This window comes from Selaginella moellendorffii, unplaced genomic scaffold (assembly GCF_000143415.4).
Source record: "Selaginella moellendorffii unplaced genomic scaffold, v1.0 SELMOscaffold_9, whole genome shotgun sequence".
Lineage (NCBI taxonomy): Eukaryota > Viridiplantae > Streptophyta > Lycopodiopsida > Selaginellales > Selaginellaceae > Selaginella > Selaginella moellendorffii.
The window spans coordinates 2,304,706-2,319,395 of record NW_003314270.1 but is presented as its reverse complement, the minus strand read 5'-3'; the positions used below and the strand labels follow the sequence as shown (position 1 = coordinate 2,319,395).

The window sequence follows — 14,690 nt, the reverse complement described above, 5'->3', positions numbered from 1 at the left end:
CGTGATGTGACGTGTACCCATTGACTTGTCCGCGTGGCGTGCGGTCCGGGGTTCGATCCCAGCGGGCCCGGAAAGAGAAAGAGTTTTTGGGGCTCGCGAGCGTTTTGCCGAGCGTTTTGGAGGGGCGAAATACAGCACTGGGCCGGGCGTTCGCTGCTTAGGTATGTGCCAGTTTTGTTATAGATCTGGGCGATGGTTCCTCGTGCCAAAAAAACTTCGTCACGGTTCTTCCGCCCAAGGGATCCACCTCATCTCCACGAATTCATGCATTCTTTTCATTCGAGCCTCTCCTTTTCTTTCTTTCCCTTTTTTTCCGCGGGGCTTAGCTCATCTCCATCTCCTTTTCTTCCAGGAGGACAAAGGGATCTGCAAGACTGGCTTTTGCGATGGAAATTCACGACGAGGAGAGAGTGGTGCACTGCTCCTCCATGGATCCAAATGACGTCGACGAGCTCCATCCAAAGGAAGAGAACGACGAGTTCAACGACGAGGAGGTCGCGCAGTGCGGCAGCAAAGTCGCGCTCTCGGCTCGCAAGCGCGCTCCGTGCACTGCATGGACGGACAAGGAGGCGTTTGCGCTGCTCGACATCTACTACGAGAAGTGGATCGAGACGAGGAGTGGTGGCTGCACCGGGCTGAGCGATCGCGAGTGGGCCGAGGTTGGCGAGTCGCTCTACCGGCGCTGCGGCGGCACGCTGCGCACTGTGCTGCAGCTCAAGAGCAAGATCGACAAGATGAAGCGGAAGTTTAAGAACGAGCAGCTCAAGGCGAGCACCACAGGGATGGGGAATTCTACGTGGGTGTTCTACGAGAAGATGAGCAGCTTGTTTGGGCTCATGAAGAAGAAGCGAACGACTCCTTTCTTGAAGAGAGCCGCGGATCGAGAGCTGAGCGGGGACGAGCAGGCCTGCGATGTGGAGGATCTGGAGAGAGTTGGAGGTGGCGTGGTTGCTCTTGGCGATGTTCCTCAGGATGGTGGCTCGGATTCGCTATATAGGCTGCTCAAGCATCATCTTCCACCGGGTGTTTTCAAGGTAAAAAAGAGTTTTGTACTTCTTTATTGTTTCTCCGTTTTGTCAGATGATAACACTGATCCTAGGAAGCAAGCAGGATGATCTTGGGATTAAACAATGGGAGTGTCGTAGGAATGCTGCCTTTGCCTCCAGCAGTAATGGCAATGTCTACTGCTGCCGACTTTGATCTCCAGGTACTTATCTATTTTCTTTTTCAAAGTTTTTCTAGACCAACTTTTATGTGGGTCTTCTTTGAAGGCTTACAGGTTTACTGCTGCCGAGGAAGAGTTGCGAGCTCCTCGTATTGTTCGTATAGGCGTCATCCAGAACGCCATAGTTCTCCCAACTGATGCTCCTTTTGCGGATCAGAAGCGAGCCATCATGAAGAGAGTCGGGGATCTGATCGAAGCTGCTGGAACTGCTGGTGTCAACATACTTTGCTTGCAGGTGAAGGGAAGCTTTTTGCATTTTCCATCTCAACACCCATCTTTCTTCTTTTCTCGATGTAGGAGGCTTGGACGATGCCTTTCGCGTTTTGTACGCGGGAGAAAACATGGTGCGAGTTTGCCGAGAGCGCGGAGGAAGGCACGTCGACAAAGTTCTTGCAAATGTTCGCTTGCAAGTTTAAGATGGTGATCATCAGCCCCATCCTGGAGCGCGACGAAGTCCACGGTGGAACCTTGTGGAACACGGCCGTGGTGATTGGAAACAATGGAAACGTGATCGGAAAGCACAGAAAGGTCAGGCTCTTTCTCTGTTCTCTCTCGTCTCTGAAAATCCTCCTCCATTTGCTAGAACCATATCCCTCGCGTTGGAGACTTCAACGAGAGCACGTACTACATGGAAGGCAACACCGGCCATCCAGTGTTTGAGACCGCGTATGGAAAGATCGCGGTAAACATATGCTACGGGAGGCACCACACTCTCAACTGGCAGGCGTTTGGGATGAACGGAGCGGAGATCGTGTTTAATCCCTCGGCAACAGTGGGTGACTTGAGCGAGCCAATGTGGCCGATCGAGGTAAGCACGAAAAAACTCTTTTTTCCCTTCATCGCAATCAAAAATCTCTTTTGGATCATCCATCCATTGTCCAGGCGAGAAACGCTGCAATAGCAAACAGCTACTTCGTGGCCGCGATCAACCGGGTTGGCACCGAGGTTTTCCCGAGAGCTTTCACGTCGGGTGACGGGAAGCCGGCTCACAAGGGGTTTGGACACTTTTACGGGTCGAGCTATGTGGCGGCCCCGGACTCTTCGTGCACGCCGAGCCTCTCGAGGCTCCAGGACGGGCTCATGGTCGTGGATGCCGACTTGAATCTGTGCCAGCAAGTCCGAGACAAATGGGGCCTCCGGATGACCGCTCGCTATGATCTGTATGCCAACTTTTTCAATGAGTATACAAAGCACGCGTTCAAACCGCAAGTTATCAGCGATCCCCTCCTCCACTCCGGCCTCGAGGCACACAGCCTCTAAGATCAAATCAAATAAAACATCTTCAAATTATCTAAAAACGTTTCTCAAAGATATCATTTTTAATCTCTTGCAAACAAAACCAATGTAGAAAAGCTATACTTCAAATGATCTAAAGCTTTTCTCATTTCTATCGCAAACAAAACCAACGTAGAAAATCTGCGTCGCTGGTGTCGCAAAATTTGATTTCTAGCCTTCCACCATCTCGCTGGTGTCGGGGACTTCGTTGAACATAAACTGTTCCTGGTACTCCATAAGGAACTGCGTCGATCGCTTCACGTCCATGAAGAGCGAGTAGACTTTACTGATGTCCTCGATGCTCACCTCTTTTCCTCTTCGCTTCTGGCAAGCCAAGGCCGCGGCTGTGATGAGATGGATCGCATACCTGAGCGACGTCTCCTGTCCGATCTTGGTGAGCAGCTCCTTGGCCTCCTCCGCCATCTCCACGTCCTCCTCCTCCCCCCGGATGTCCAGAATCCGTCGCATCTCGTCCTCCGTGTAAGGCTGAGTCGAGATTATGAGCAGCCGGTCCAGGAGATCGAGCGGGATGCCGTGCGGCGACTTGTAGTTCGTTCCTCGGATCTTCGTGATGCCCCTGTTGGTGGCGACGACGAGGATTGGGGCCATCTCGTTCTCCAGCGCTCGGTTGAGGAACGAGAAGCACTCCATGTCTAGCATGTGTACCTCGTCGATGAAGAGAACCCCCGGAACTATCTCGGCTTTTCCCTCTTCCCTCCACTCGGCGACTTTGTTGTTGATTTGTTCCCTTACTTCCGAGCGAATCTCGCCGGTATCACCCGCGAAAAGAGCGAGGAATCCTTGCGTCCTGGAAGAAGAAACCCGTTCAAGAACATCTCCAGAGACTTGGAAGAGATGAGAAGAAAGGTGGTACTAACCTGCTGTTGATCACATCGATCTCGTGCAAAGTCACAACATGGACGACTTCCTTGCGCTTCTGGAGCTCGCCATCGGGGCACTGGACGAATCGAGTCTGTGCTCCAGTTGCATCGTAGTCCCTGGAGCGAGCAAACGATCGGCCGAGCTTGGTGATCTTCCCGGAGGCCTTGTCGATGGCGATCACATCACCGCTCTGGGCCTTCTCTTTCGTAAGCGCCTCGATCATCTTGCTGCCGAGATCATACACGGTCTCCATCTCGGTCGTCTTGAGCGTGAGCTTCCCGGACTTGGACGCCGCCCCGGCCGTGGCCGGACGATCGATCTGGATCTCCACAACCTCGCCCTCGATGATCTCCGTCTCCTCCTTGATCTTCACACCGATGGCCTTGCGAAATGCCTGCGTCAGCGCCTCCGTTTTGCTCATCTCCAGCGAGAATATCTCGCTCCCGGCCATCATTGCGAAGGGCGTCTCCTCGCCCAGGGATTTTGCCATTGCCATGGCGATCGCGGTCTTTCCAGTGCCCGGCTGCCCCGCGAGCAGCACGCCGCGTCCGGCGATCTTGCCCTCCTTGATCATCTTGCAGATGACGCCCACGGCGCGCCGCGCGGGCTTCTGCCCAACCATACCCTGCGACACATTACGCGGCTCGAGCGTATCATCCAGGCCCAGACCTCGAATGTGAGAATGCGCGCCAATGCGCTCGATGCGAGTGAGGTCGCGCGTCTCTGAGACCTTCACTTCCGCCCCCATAGCTGCTCCTGCCCTAACTTGCCCTAACGACTGTCGATCCCCTGTTTATAAGGAAAAATAAAAAATATATAAAGCTTTACTCACTTTTAAATGAATGAGCCGAGCCTTAGCAGTGACGAAATGGCAATTTTTTTCCATTGCACTTCCAAAGACTACTAATTTAGCTTCCAGGATTTTAGTTCTTAACCAAATAGAACTTACTTTGTCTCTATGCAACCATCTTGAGGACATATATATAATAAGTATTTAAATTATCTAACATTAAGAAGGTCGAAAAATTATAATAATATATTGCATGTTACGTGCAATAACACATGATTTGCTATTTATTCTTGTTTAGTATTAACAAATAATACTTCGCACTTCGGCTTTAGTGAAGACGATTAGGGCTCTTTCCATGGATTGCGTGTGGGTGAGGAAGGATGGAGAAGGCGAGGCGCTGCGCGTTCCTCTCCACGATTCGAAGCATCTGATGGTGGACAGCATTGCGGCACACTGGGGACTGGATGCCGCCACACTCCGTATAGGTCAGATCGCTCTCTTCAAGGACGCGAATGGGAATTCAGTGATGGCGGTGGAGCAAATCGCTCCCGATCCCAATGGCGATGGAGATGGCCAGTCCCAGCAGAGTCCCTTCGTCATCACGGGTAAGAGGAATCGGCCCTCCGAGGAAGAAGCAGAGGCGGCATTGGCCAAGACGAAGCTCGGGATTGGAATTGCGAGAGCTCGCGAGCAGCGGAAGAGAGCAGAGCACCTCATCGCTCTCTCCAAGCTGTGCCAGAAAGCGCTGTTCAAAGAGTTTTATGATGGATCAAGTATGTATTCGTACTCGATCAGAGACTTGGTTGGCAACCCGAGTGTGTTGCGAGAGGAAGTGGCCAATTTCGTCGGGACAGTACACATAACCAGCAAGGCAGAAGCTTCCAGCGTCAAGAATTGCAAGGGAATGGTGACACTTATCAGGCCAGATGGAAGCTGTATCACAGCTCTTCGATGCATCGACGAGATCCTTTGTGGTGGTCGCAAGGCAGAAGGAAAGGCGATCGTGGTGAGCTTTCCACGCATCAAAGGAGGAGTTTCCTATGAGTGCAAGGTTGGTGCTCGCCTTTCATCCTCGGTCGTGTGCCTGGAGCCGCAAGCCCATTGCTTGCAAGCTTTGGAAGGGTGTTTGAAAATGGAAGCAGGCAATCTTCCATTGTTCGAGCGGCTGTACACGTTCGGCAGTCATGAGCATATGAATCTTGTCAACGTCTTCTCCATCGATCCAGAAGCTTTTCTACCTGCGTCGGTTGTGCAAGACACAGGTGCTCCCGTGTTTGACGATGGTGGGATCTTGGCTGGCGTTGTCACGAGTACGTTCCTCGGGAGGCTTGGTAGAGGAGACACAGACAGGAAGCGCAAGCTGCAATCTTTTCATGGCAGACATCTTCAATGTCAAAAGACTGCAGACCTGGACAAGGTGTTTCACAGAGCAAAACTCCATTCTAATGCCTCGGAATGCATGCGCGAAGTCTTCCTATGTAAGATTTTCTCTCCCTTTTATTTCTGTTTGATTACCAAACGCACTTGCAGGCAAACAAGCTGCCATCCATCTGAACCGAGTCGTCCAGTTTGCTCCAGTGACCTGGAAGACACCCATTGATGAATGGAACGAGGCTCATCCCCTCGAAAGTGAGTAAATCTTAAAATGTGACATCTAAACCTCTTTTTCTTTTTCTTTCAGGTTTTGAGAAAGATCTCCCTCAAGATCCTCCTGCTTCTCAAGAACCTCCGAGGAGGAAGAACAGATCAGCACCAAGAAAATTAATATAGAGCAAGATATTACCTGGATATTCAGGAAATATTCCTTACAGTATTTAGATCTTCGAAAATATTAACGGTTTTGATTATAAAAGAGTGAAAGAAAAATGTGTGGACTATAACCCGTAAATGAAACTGATAGCTACCTTGAAAAATGAGTATAAATAAGATATATCACTATTGGGAATAAAGAAACCAAAGAAAATTAAACATTACTACACCGACTCAAAACTCGTGGCTTCATGCTCGTAGCCTGGTTCTTCAACAGGTTTTCTGGAAGTCCCCGGTTTCCTACCTCAGCTCTCAAAACGAGTTCTAGAGCGGTGGTTTCTCGAACAAGTTCCCTGCTCTGCCAGCGATTCCCGGCGGCCTCATCCTGTCCAAGTTCTACCAGGTGGACATCCGGCGCTCAAAATGGGCCAACATCGCCGTGGTTTTCAGCATGATCGTCATCTATAGGCTCTTCTTCTTCGCGATGATCAAAGCCGGCGAAGATCTGTGGCCGCGAGCCAGGAGACTCACTACCAGTCGCGCCTCTCTCTGGAGGATCAAGGCCATGGATCTCGTCACGAAGCTCTCGGAGATGCGGCGAAAGAGCAGCTCAATCGCCCACAGATCGAGCAGCGATGAATTTCTACCCCCGCCATCGCTGCTCTAAGAAGCAGCAACTGTAAGGGCTTCAGCTGAAGCGGATTATATTCCCTACCCACGTGGAAGGGCATAAAGCATAGAATCTAAAGGTGCCCCTTTTATGGCGGGCTTGCATTTCAAACACTGGCCAATAGGAGGAAATCTAGATAGGTTTTATACTACACGCTCTCTCCGCTTTAGGAGTGATCTAGCTTAGGGCATCCAAGCAGCGGCGATGAGCGCCATGGACAAGGGCGCCACGGCGATGAATGTGGACGAGCAGCCACATGTCCAGCACGGACCATCGCTCGTGGAGCAGCTCCAGGTAAGTGTCGATCGATCGATCGGGCGGCGCTTATTCCAGAAATCTCCCTGTGTGCAGCACTGTGGCATTTCCGCGGTGGATGTCAAGAAGCTCCGAGAGGCAGGGTTTTGTACCGTCGAAGCGGTGGCCTATTCGCCCAAGAAGGAGCTGCTCAAGATCAAAGGCATAAGCGAGGCTAAGGTCGACAAGATCACTGAAGCGGGTATGTACATTTTGGTTCTGTTTTGTTTTTTGTTTTTTTCTCATTGTTCTATGGAACTTGCGTAGCGACCAAGCTTGTTCCGATGGGATTCACAAGTGCGGCACAAATGCACGAGCAGCGATCCGAGATCATCCAAATAACATCGGGGTCCAAAGAACTCGATAAGATCCTGGAAGGGGGCATTGAGACGGGCTCCATAACGGAGATCTATGGAGAGTTTCGGACTGGAAAGACCCAGTTGTGTCACACGCTTTGTGTAACATGTCAGGTATGTATCTTCTTCATTTTCACTTCATGGATCACTGAGTTTTGTGTCTATGTAAAAGCTGCCATTAGATCAAGGAGGCGGTGAAGACAAAGCACTGTACATGATGCCGAAGGAACTTTCAGGCCACACAGATTGTTGCAAGTCGCCGAGAGGTTGGATCACGCTTTTCTTTCTTTTTCGTGATCTCGTATGATCGTTTGCTTTGCATAGATATGGGCTGAAGCAGATGTTTTGGTATTGCCTAGGCGAGAGCATACAACACTGATCATCAATCACATGAATCGAGGTAACCATTTTCCTTGATATGTTAAGCACTCCTCGCAGGTTTGTCTTGATGAGAGGCGACTGCTCTGTATCTGGCCGATTTTTCGACCTCTGCTACGTTCTTAAGAAGCCTACAGAAACTGGCAGACGAGGTAAGCTCTCGATTTCGTTTGCCTTCAAAATCTAGAGTAACATTTCGCTTTGCAGTTTGGAGTGGTGGTGGTCCTGTCTTGTTGTGGCACAAGTTGACGGGTCTGCCGTTGCAAGTGCAACATAATCGCCCATGCCTCCACAACAAGGTACACGGTTGTGTCTCACTTCATTCTAGCTCTATTCTCTACTAGCATTATGCAAGGGACAGCGGATATACAAGATCGTTTGCTCGTCATGCTTAGCAGAGCAAGAAGCTCGTTTCCAGATCGCTGGCGGCATCATTTGATGTCACAGATTAATGCGAGCGAGTTAGCATACTCTTTTTTCTTTTCTCCGTAGTTTTCTCAAGATCAAGCACGGTGAGTGCGTCCTGGAGATCGGGCCCTTGCGGAGATAAAAGCAGTTGATTGAGTGGGGTCTCGGACAGAGATCTTTAAAAGTCTAATCCTCTATCCTTTAATAAAACAAAGTTAAAAGCGCTAGGGTTTTAAGTTGCCGTTCTTTCAAAACTAGGATGGTCAGAAGAAGCAGTTCCTCAGCATGCTCGCTGCTGCGTCGGAAGAATCTTGACTATGAGAAATGAGGTGGACTTTAATAAGAGCCTTCAATCCGATGACTCCCGACTCTCTTGGATCAACTCTAGTGGTATGTTTTGGTTTGGTTTGGCTCTTATGATACTTACCTGTGTTGATTAAAGGGACTTGTGCATTATTCGCAAAGGGATACGCTGTTACAGCCCGGCATTGTGTTACCGATGAGGATCACAAAACTGAGGGGGGGCAACAAGTTTCAAACAACGGGGTCGAGGAAGCAGTTTCAAACAATGAAGAAGAGGTTTGGGTAGCTTATTTCCCTTGTTACAATTCGGCTGGGAAACCACTTCCTAGAGCTTTTAGATTTCACGTTGTTAAAGAAGATGCAGATTTAGATGTGGCCATCTTATACCTTGAAGGCTGCAACAACGCAGTTTACATGCAGCCAATCACAAATCTTATGCAAGACCAATTACTTGGCAAGAAGGTAAGGAAAAAAGCTATCTAGTAGAATTGATCTCTTTACTAACCTCCAGCTTACAAGGTTCACATCGCATCGTTCCTCCACCTTGTTGACCTGTCGTTCCAGCAGAATGGCGAAGATGCACTGCTCATCACAATTCCTCCGTTTATTTCATCGTTCGTTATCGCCAGTCCAAGTGCAGGATTTACTTTCCTCGGAGATTATTTTTGCCAGGCTAATGCATCCGGAGCGCCGATTTTCTTTTGCGATGGGATGGACTGCTGGCTGGTAGGTGTCCACACAGATAACTTTTATGGAAATATTGCAGAGAGATTGAAGCCCGAATTCCTGGACGTACCAGACAATCTACAAGATAGAACATCAAAATGCCAACTTCTGTATCCTTGGATAGTGGATAAGGTGAAGTGTTCCAGAGAGCTTGGAGTCTTTGCTCCAATAAAACGAGTGATCGCAAAGACAGGATTTCGCCTGCTCCAATAAAACGAGTGATTGCAAAGACAGGATTTCGCCTTTGACTTGTAACATCTTTGATATCAAATCATCTCCATTTTGAAGGAAGAAGTGAACATTTAGCTTAGATGAAGTGACGTGCCTTGTCGTGGTTGCTTGACGTGCTCCTTCATCTGGGAGAAGAACTCGAGCTCACCATCGCCCGGTTCACCTTTGTTTGGTTTTTTGCGAAATTGATAACTGCCTGTGCCAGAAAGTTGCTGGATATCATCGTCTGAAAAATGAAAAGTCTCTTACCTCGATTCAGCCATCATGGACGCCGCCTTCTCACGGCAGCCGTGACAGTGTAGTATGCCCATATCTATCAAGAAACCATCAAACAAATCACAGAAACGCTATCCACACCTTTCTTCGATTTGCAACAATCTCAAGAGTTGCTTCAGCATCTACGTAGAAAGCTTTGGCTTCACCTCTAAATGGCATTTTCGACGAAAACACAAGACTCAGTGATCCAAAAAGAAGAAGATAGAACCTGAAGTGTTCCGAAACTAAGATCCCAATGTATGTTTTATGTTTTCAATATCGAATGCTTTTTCCAACTTCGAAGAAGTGAGCTACGTTCTCCTCGGGCGTCCCAACCAACACTCCATGGCCAAGGTTTAGAATGTGCTTTCCTCGGCCAGCCTTGGCCACGGTGTCGATAACTCTTTGCCGGATAAAATCCTTGGAGCCAAACAAGGCGCCGGGGTCTATGTTGCCTTGCACCGCTACGTCCCTGCCTAATCTTTGCCTCGCCTCGGCCATGTCCACTGTCCAGTCCACGCTCACGATGTCCACTCCGGACGACCCCAGCCTCTCGAGGAGGCCGCCGCTGCCGCTGGCGTAGAGGATCAATGGTAGTGACGGGTGAGTTTTCTTCACCTCGGACACTATCTGCTTGAGATATGGCAGGCTGAATTGCTCGAAATCGATCGGGCTTAGGTGCGTGGCCCACGAGTCGAAGATTTGGACGGTTTGAGCTCCCTTGTCTGCCTGGTAACGCACGTAGATAATTATGGACTCGGCAAGTTTCTTGAGCAAAGCGTGTAAAATCTACAAAATGGAGAGTGAGTGGTAGAAGCAAACTTATCTTGGAGCTGTACACTACCTCAGGGCTGCCAAAGGCTAGTCTTTTTATCTTCGCGAAATGCTTGGATGAGCCTCCTTCTATGATATACGAGGCTAGTGTGAATGGTGCGCCAACAAAGCCCAGCACAGCAGCCTCATTGCCCACCTAAAGAGTTATCGATCAAAAAACCAAAAAGATCGAAGAAGGAAACCTTACTTCAGCTCTGAGAGAGGATAGAGCTTGTCCAACGTAAGGGACGGCCTCCTCGGGACAGAGCTCCGTAACTTCGTCTACATCGGCCATGGATGTGATCGGTTTGTGTATAACGGGTCCTTTCCCGGCTAGGATATCAAATGGAATGTTCATTCCCGTCAAGGGTGTCAAGATGTCCGAGAACAAAATCACCTGTGAGAAAGAAAGAAAGAGGTAAGCTCGTCAGTCTGCATGAGCTTGTAATCTCAAAGCAGCTGAGAAGAAAAGAAATACCAAATTGAAAACCTTACACCATCTGGCCTAAAAGCCTTCCATGGCTGGAGCGAGATCTCAATGGCAAGCTCCGCATTCTCTGATCGCTCTCTAAAAGAAGGATATTTGGCACAGAGGTCTTGATAAGACTGCATACACAAGAAAGAAATTCATCCACATATCATAAAGCTTCTCTCCAAGCACATACCTTCATATACCTCCCGGCTTGCCGCATCATCCACACGGGAGGCCTCTCGACGCTGTCGCCGCGCACTGCTCGTAGCAACAAAGGATCTGCGCCTGCCCGGAGCTCCTGCTGTGAATCTAAGCTCGAAATCCAGCTCAAATTTCAGCAAGAGGTCGCATCCGCCGCATGGGAGCTCGCTTACCCGTCGCTGTAGCCGCATCCGCCAAGACGGAGCACTGGATCCTCGACGGGCGCGAGGAATTCCATTGAACAGCGGCCGCGCCGGGCCTGCATTGCCCGACCAAGCATCCAGACGTCGTCGCCATGCCCTAGCTCCAAATCCAATCCAATAATCCCGAATATACTCCACGCAATCCAATAGTGCCATGTGGAAGGGTAAAGAATGTCCGATTGTAACGATTAATTTGATCGGAGCCCTAGGTCAAGGTTCCACAATGCGTACGGCTCCTTGTCCAGCCCGTCGGATGTCTAGAATGTGACACGATCTCCGCCGTCCGCGCTTCCCATTCTCTTGCGCGTGAAGAGGGGTTCGCCTAGCGCGCTCTAGGCGATGGACACATCGTGGAGCGGCAGTGCGCGAGGCGCCGAGTCGCCGGCTCTGCGGTGAGTGGAATTTCTTTGCTTTTGCTCCTTTTCCTCTAGGTCTTAGATTTCAGTGCTTCGGTTCCAGGGAATTTGGTAATCTCGGTTTTCTCCTAGCCTAAATGGTTTTCGGGAAGCAGAATAAGATGAAAGGTAAAAGAATGTAACCGATGAACGTTTTCTGGGCTCTCCAGTTTTTTGTGCTGACGCTGTCATTCATTGCTGATCGCGCAGGGGCCGCAGCTACTTACGTCCACGCTGGGAATGTCATCGTCGCCAAGGACCCAGTGCTTGAGTTCTTCCAGGCTCCCAAGCGAAAGTCGTCCGTGGTTCCCGAGTTTGAAAACGATGGTGATCTCATGCCGGTGACGGTGGAGCCGAGCCAGATGGGGCTCCATAACCAGGAAAGCATAGAAGTTTCAGGGAGCCGCAGCGACTTTTGCGAGAGCAGCACGTCCGGAAGAGGTGAAAAGAATTTGTCGAACGGGGATTTCTACGCCGGCTCCTTCGAAGGTGGGATTCCGGAGGGTGACGGCAAGTACTTGTGGTCGGATGGGTGTATGTACGAGGGGCAGTGGGGGAAGGGGAAGAAAACAGGGAGAGGGAAGATCTCTTGGCCGTCAGGGGCGACTTACGAGGGAGATTTCATGTGTGGTTACATGCATGGATCAGGAACTTTTACTGGGACCGATGGCACCACGTACAAAGGCAGCTGGAAGATGAACTTGAAGAATGGACTGGGACGGAAGCGTTATGCAAACGGTGATGTCTACGAGGGGTCTTGGAAGGATGGAGCTCAAGAAGGTCCCGGTCGGTATGTTTGGGCGAATGGAAACGAGTATATGGGAGACTGGAAAGGAGGTTTGATGTGCGGCAGGGGAGTTCTTACTTGGGCTTCTGGTGATTGTTACGACGGGCAGTGGCTGGATGGGCTGGAAAACGGGCACGGTGTGTATACTTGGTCGGACGGAACAGTCTACAATGGTAACTGGAGTAAAGGGCTGAAGGATGGCAAAGGAGTCTACTATCCGCCCGGCAGCTTTAGTGTAGATACTGCAGGTTTTGATAGGAATGCGACGGTAGGAAAACAGGTAGCGGCAACACGTAGGAACCGAGCTCCTTCTCTTGATTTCGATCAAGCAATCCGGCAACAGCATGATTTTGGTCCGATGAAGTCTTATTCGGCTGAGCAGACTACACTAGAGAAGGCATTACAGGCAGATTCTGCGGAGAGAATTTTTGATAGTGAAGAGTACCACGGTGCAGATCCAGTGGTGGAAAGAGAGTACGTTCAGGGTGTACTGATCAATGAAATCGTCAAGAAGGTACCGGCTAATGTTGCGAGCACACCGAAAAGTACGAAACGGCGTTATAAGAAGCATGTGAAAGAGATTAAAAGGCCAGGAGAAACAATTATCAAAGGACACAGGAGCTATGATCTTATGCTGAATTTGCAGCTGGGAATAAGGTACCATCTATCCTGAAGTTTCAGAGTTTTAATCGTGTTTGTACGTCGTGTTCAGGTATACTGTGGGAAAGATAACACCTGAGCCAAAGCATGATATTGAACCTTCAAACTTTGGGAGGAAAGCCAGATTCAGGATGAACTTTCCTCGTGCAGGGTCTCAACTTACGCCTTCGCACCAGTCAGTGGACTTCAAATGGAAAGATTATTGCCCAATGGTCTTCAGGTCCTACTTTTCCTTAGCTCTTTCGATTTCCCATTTGGCATTTCATCTTTTGACGCTCTGTACAGTTTTTTTTGTTGCATGTCAGGCACCTTAGAGAGCTTTTCAAAATCGATGCTGCTGATTATATGCTCTCTCTTTGTGGAAACGATGCTCTTCGAGAACTTTCTTCTCCGGGCAAGAGTGGCAGCGTCTTCTATCTATCGCACGACGATCGATTCATAATCAAGACCATGCGCAAGTCGGAAGTCGAGGTACGAAATATTGGACTTTCTGTTTCGTGGATGCTCAGCTCTTCTGTTCAGGTCCTACTTGATATGCTTGCTTCTTATTATGATCATGTACTTGTACACGAGAACACCTTGATTACAAAGTTTTTTGGCCTTCATCGTATCAAGCCTCAGGGGGGGCGAAAGGTTTGGTCCTTAAATGCAATTACAGTCTAACATGTGCTTTTACAGGTTCGTTTTGTAGTAATGGGAAACATGTTCTGCACAGACCTTCGTATACACCGGAGGTTCGATTTGAAGGGGTCGTCGCTGGGGCGGTCGACGGAAAATGTCGACATTGATGAAAACACGACGTTGAAAGACTTGGACTTGGACTTCGTGTTTCATCTAGAGCCTACTTGGCGCGATACATTCATGAGGTACATGATTTACCATTGATGTCTGGCTTCTAATCATCTTATAACCAGGCAAATCGAGCTGGATGCAAAGTTTCTGGAATCCCAGAGGATTATGGATTATAGTCTTCTTCTGGGCGTTCACTTCCGAGCACCCCAGTATCCAGCTGTTTTCTCACCGGTGACCTTCCCCAAGAAAATCAACAAGTCCGACATTGGTACTTCATATCAAGTTTGCTCGCCTCATATCAAGTTTGTTCTTACTTTTCTTTCCGTTTCTGTAGAGGAGGATTGGCCATCCAAGAGCCTTGTTCTAGTAGCTCACGGAGCTAGTCCAACGGGAGAATCAGGGGCAACAACCCCGGGATCTCACGTCCGGGGCAGTCCGTTAAAACCCGCTGGAAACGAAGAGGTTGATTTACTTCTTCCCGGCACTGCAAGGCTACGAATCCAGCTTGGCGTGAACATGCCCGCTAGAGCTGACCGAGAGGCACCACACGACGGTGGTCAAGAGGAGTCTTTTGGAGAAGTCTATGACGTGGTGCTGTACTTTGGAGTTATTGACATCTTGCAGCGCTACGACATCACCAAGTGGGTGGAGCACACGTACAAATCGTTGCAGTTCGACGCAGTCTCCATCTCCGCAGTCGATCCAAGTATGTACGCAAAGAGGTTTCAGGATTTCATCGAGAAAGTTTTCCCCAGGTGATGTAAGTCGGCATTAGCAACTGTGAAATGCATATTGCTTTTTTTTTTTGTGCTGTTTTGTTTTTTG

General features: G+C 49.5%; 6 protein-coding genes across 8 annotated transcripts; 4 read left to right on the top strand and 2 right to left on the bottom strand.

Annotated features, from left to right (window-relative positions):
* Positions 1-78: 78 nt before the first annotated feature.
* LOC9633157 (beta-ureidopropionase) lies at positions 79-2,613 on the top strand. Its single transcript, XM_002967937.2, has 7 exons — positions 79-161; positions 353-1,034; positions 1,100-1,207; positions 1,272-1,460; positions 1,523-1,753; positions 1,809-2,033; positions 2,108-2,613. The coding sequence occupies exons 2-7, from the start codon at positions 387-389 to the stop codon at positions 2,483-2,485; spliced, it is 1,779 nt and encodes a 592-aa protein (XP_002967983.2). The 5' UTR covers positions 79-161; positions 353-386; the 3' UTR covers positions 2,486-2,613.
* On the bottom strand, positions 2,493-4,137 carry LOC9631070 (ruvB-like 2). Its single transcript, XM_002967675.2, has 2 exons — positions 3,379-4,137; positions 2,493-3,308 (listed from the first exon to the last, which is right to left on the bottom strand). The coding sequence occupies exons 1-2, from the start codon at positions 4,128-4,130 to the stop codon at positions 2,672-2,674; spliced, it is 1,389 nt and encodes a 462-aa protein (XP_002967721.1). The 5' UTR covers positions 4,131-4,137; the 3' UTR covers positions 2,493-2,671.
* A 379-nt stretch (positions 4,138-4,516) lies between these two features.
* On the top strand, positions 4,517-6,085 carry LOC9631069. The gene is made up of 3 exons (XM_002967936.2): positions 4,517-5,650; positions 5,703-5,801; positions 5,854-6,085. Exons 1-3 carry the CDS (start codon positions 4,528-4,530, stop codon positions 5,940-5,942), a joined length of 1,311 nt encoding a protein of 436 aa, XP_002967982.1. The 5' UTR covers positions 4,517-4,527; the 3' UTR covers positions 5,943-6,085.
* A 642-nt stretch (positions 6,086-6,727) lies between these two features.
* Positions 6,728-8,263, top strand: LOC9633156 (DNA repair protein RAD51 homolog). 3 transcript variants are annotated; one of them, XM_024672677.1, is made up of 7 exons: positions 6,728-6,885; positions 6,943-7,087; positions 7,153-7,355; positions 7,414-7,507; positions 7,582-7,641; positions 7,680-7,771; positions 7,827-8,263. In XM_024672677.1, exons 1-6 carry the CDS (start codon positions 6,796-6,798, stop codon positions 7,688-7,690), a joined length of 603 nt encoding a protein of 200 aa, XP_024528445.1. In that variant the 5' UTR covers positions 6,728-6,795; the 3' UTR covers positions 7,691-7,771; positions 7,827-8,263. The 3 variants fall into 3 exon arrangements, with proteins under 3 accessions (XP_024528445.1, XP_024528444.1, XP_024528446.1); XM_024672676.1 differs by having other exon boundaries at positions 7,582-7,771; positions 7,827-7,918; positions 7,964-8,263; XM_024672678.1 differs by having other exon boundaries at positions 7,566-7,771.
* Positions 8,264-9,777: 1,514 nt separating this feature from the next.
* Positions 9,778-11,336, bottom strand: LOC9631068 (uroporphyrinogen decarboxylase). Its single transcript, XM_024672545.1, has 6 exons — positions 11,202-11,336; positions 11,021-11,136; positions 10,851-10,961; positions 10,564-10,752; positions 10,387-10,512; positions 9,778-10,331 (listed from the first exon to the last, which is right to left on the bottom strand). Exons 1-6 carry the CDS (start codon positions 11,323-11,325, stop codon positions 9,816-9,818), a joined length of 1,182 nt encoding a protein of 393 aa, XP_024528313.1. The 5' UTR covers positions 11,326-11,336; the 3' UTR covers positions 9,778-9,815.
* Positions 11,337-11,457: 121 nt separating this feature from the next.
* LOC9631067 (phosphatidylinositol 4-phosphate 5-kinase 9) lies at positions 11,458-14,671 on the top strand. The gene is made up of 9 exons (XM_024672544.1): positions 11,458-11,623; positions 11,691-11,755; positions 11,837-13,070; positions 13,126-13,293; positions 13,379-13,544; positions 13,596-13,706; positions 13,752-13,939; positions 13,988-14,133; positions 14,200-14,671. Exons 2-9 carry the CDS (start codon positions 11,725-11,727, stop codon positions 14,622-14,624), a joined length of 2,469 nt encoding a protein of 822 aa, XP_024528312.1. The 5' UTR covers positions 11,458-11,623; positions 11,691-11,724; the 3' UTR covers positions 14,625-14,671.
* Positions 14,672-14,690: the final 19 nt, after the last annotated feature.

Excerpts from the sequence above, each read along its gene's own strand:
- LOC9633157 (XM_002967937.2), top strand. The coding sequence starts at position 387 with ATGGAAATTCACGACGAGGAGAGAGTGGTGCACTGCTCCTCCATGGAT. Across the intron at positions 1,754-1,808 it reads TGATCGGAAAGCACAGAAAG|AACCATATCCCTCGCGTTGG; the intron begins GTCAGGCTCTTT and ends TCCATTTGCTAG. Across the intron at positions 2,034-2,107 it reads AGCCAATGTGGCCGATCGAG|GCGAGAAACGCTGCAATAGC; the intron begins GTAAGCACGAAA and ends TCCATTGTCCAG.
- LOC9631067 (XM_024672544.1), top strand. The coding sequence starts at position 11,725 with ATGGTTTTCGGGAAGCAGAATAAGATGAAAG. Across the intron at positions 11,756-11,836 it reads GAAGCAGAATAAGATGAAAG|GGGCCGCAGCTACTTACGTC; the intron begins GTAAAAGAATGT and ends CTGATCGCGCAG. Across the intron at positions 14,134-14,199 it reads AATCAACAAGTCCGACATTG|AGGAGGATTGGCCATCCAAG; the intron begins GTACTTCATATC and ends CCGTTTCTGTAG.
- LOC9631069 (XM_002967936.2), top strand. The coding sequence starts at position 4,528 with ATGGATTGCGTGTGGGTGAGGAAGGATGGAGAAGGCGAGGCGCTGCGC. Across the intron at positions 5,651-5,702 it reads CATGCGCGAAGTCTTCCTAT|GCAAACAAGCTGCCATCCAT; the intron begins GTAAGATTTTCT and ends ACGCACTTGCAG. Across the intron at positions 5,802-5,853 it reads CGAGGCTCATCCCCTCGAAA|GTTTTGAGAAAGATCTCCCT; the intron begins GTGAGTAAATCT and ends TTTTTCTTTCAG.
- LOC9631068 (XM_024672545.1), bottom strand. The coding sequence starts at position 11,325 with ATGGCGACGACGTCTGGATGCTTGGTCGGGCAATGCAGGCCCGGCGCG. Across the intron at positions 11,137-11,201 it reads GGATGCGGCTACAGCGACGG|ATTCACAGCAGGAGCTCCGG; the intron begins GTAAGCGAGCTC and ends TTTCGAGCTTAG. Across the intron at positions 10,962-11,020 it reads AAGCCGGGAGGTATATGAAG|TCTTATCAAGACCTCTGTGC; the intron begins GTATGTGCTTGG and ends TTGTGTATGCAG.
- LOC9631070 (XM_002967675.2), bottom strand. The coding sequence starts at position 4,130 with ATGGGGGCGGAAGTGAAGGTCTCAGAGACGCGCGACCTCACTCGCATC. Across the intron at positions 3,309-3,378 it reads ATCGATGTGATCAACAGCAG|GACGCAAGGATTCCTCGCTC; the intron begins GTTAGTACCACC and ends TTCTTCTTCCAG.
- LOC9633156 (XM_024672676.1), top strand. The coding sequence starts at position 6,796 with ATGAGCGCCATGGACAAGGGCGCCACGGCGATGAATGTGGACGAGCAG. Across the intron at positions 7,356-7,413 it reads CGCTTTGTGTAACATGTCAG|CTGCCATTAGATCAAGGAGG; the intron begins GTATGTATCTTC and ends TCTATGTAAAAG. Across the intron at positions 7,508-7,581 it reads TTGTTGCAAGTCGCCGAGAG|ATGTTTTGGTATTGCCTAGG; the intron begins GTTGGATCACGC and ends GGGCTGAAGCAG.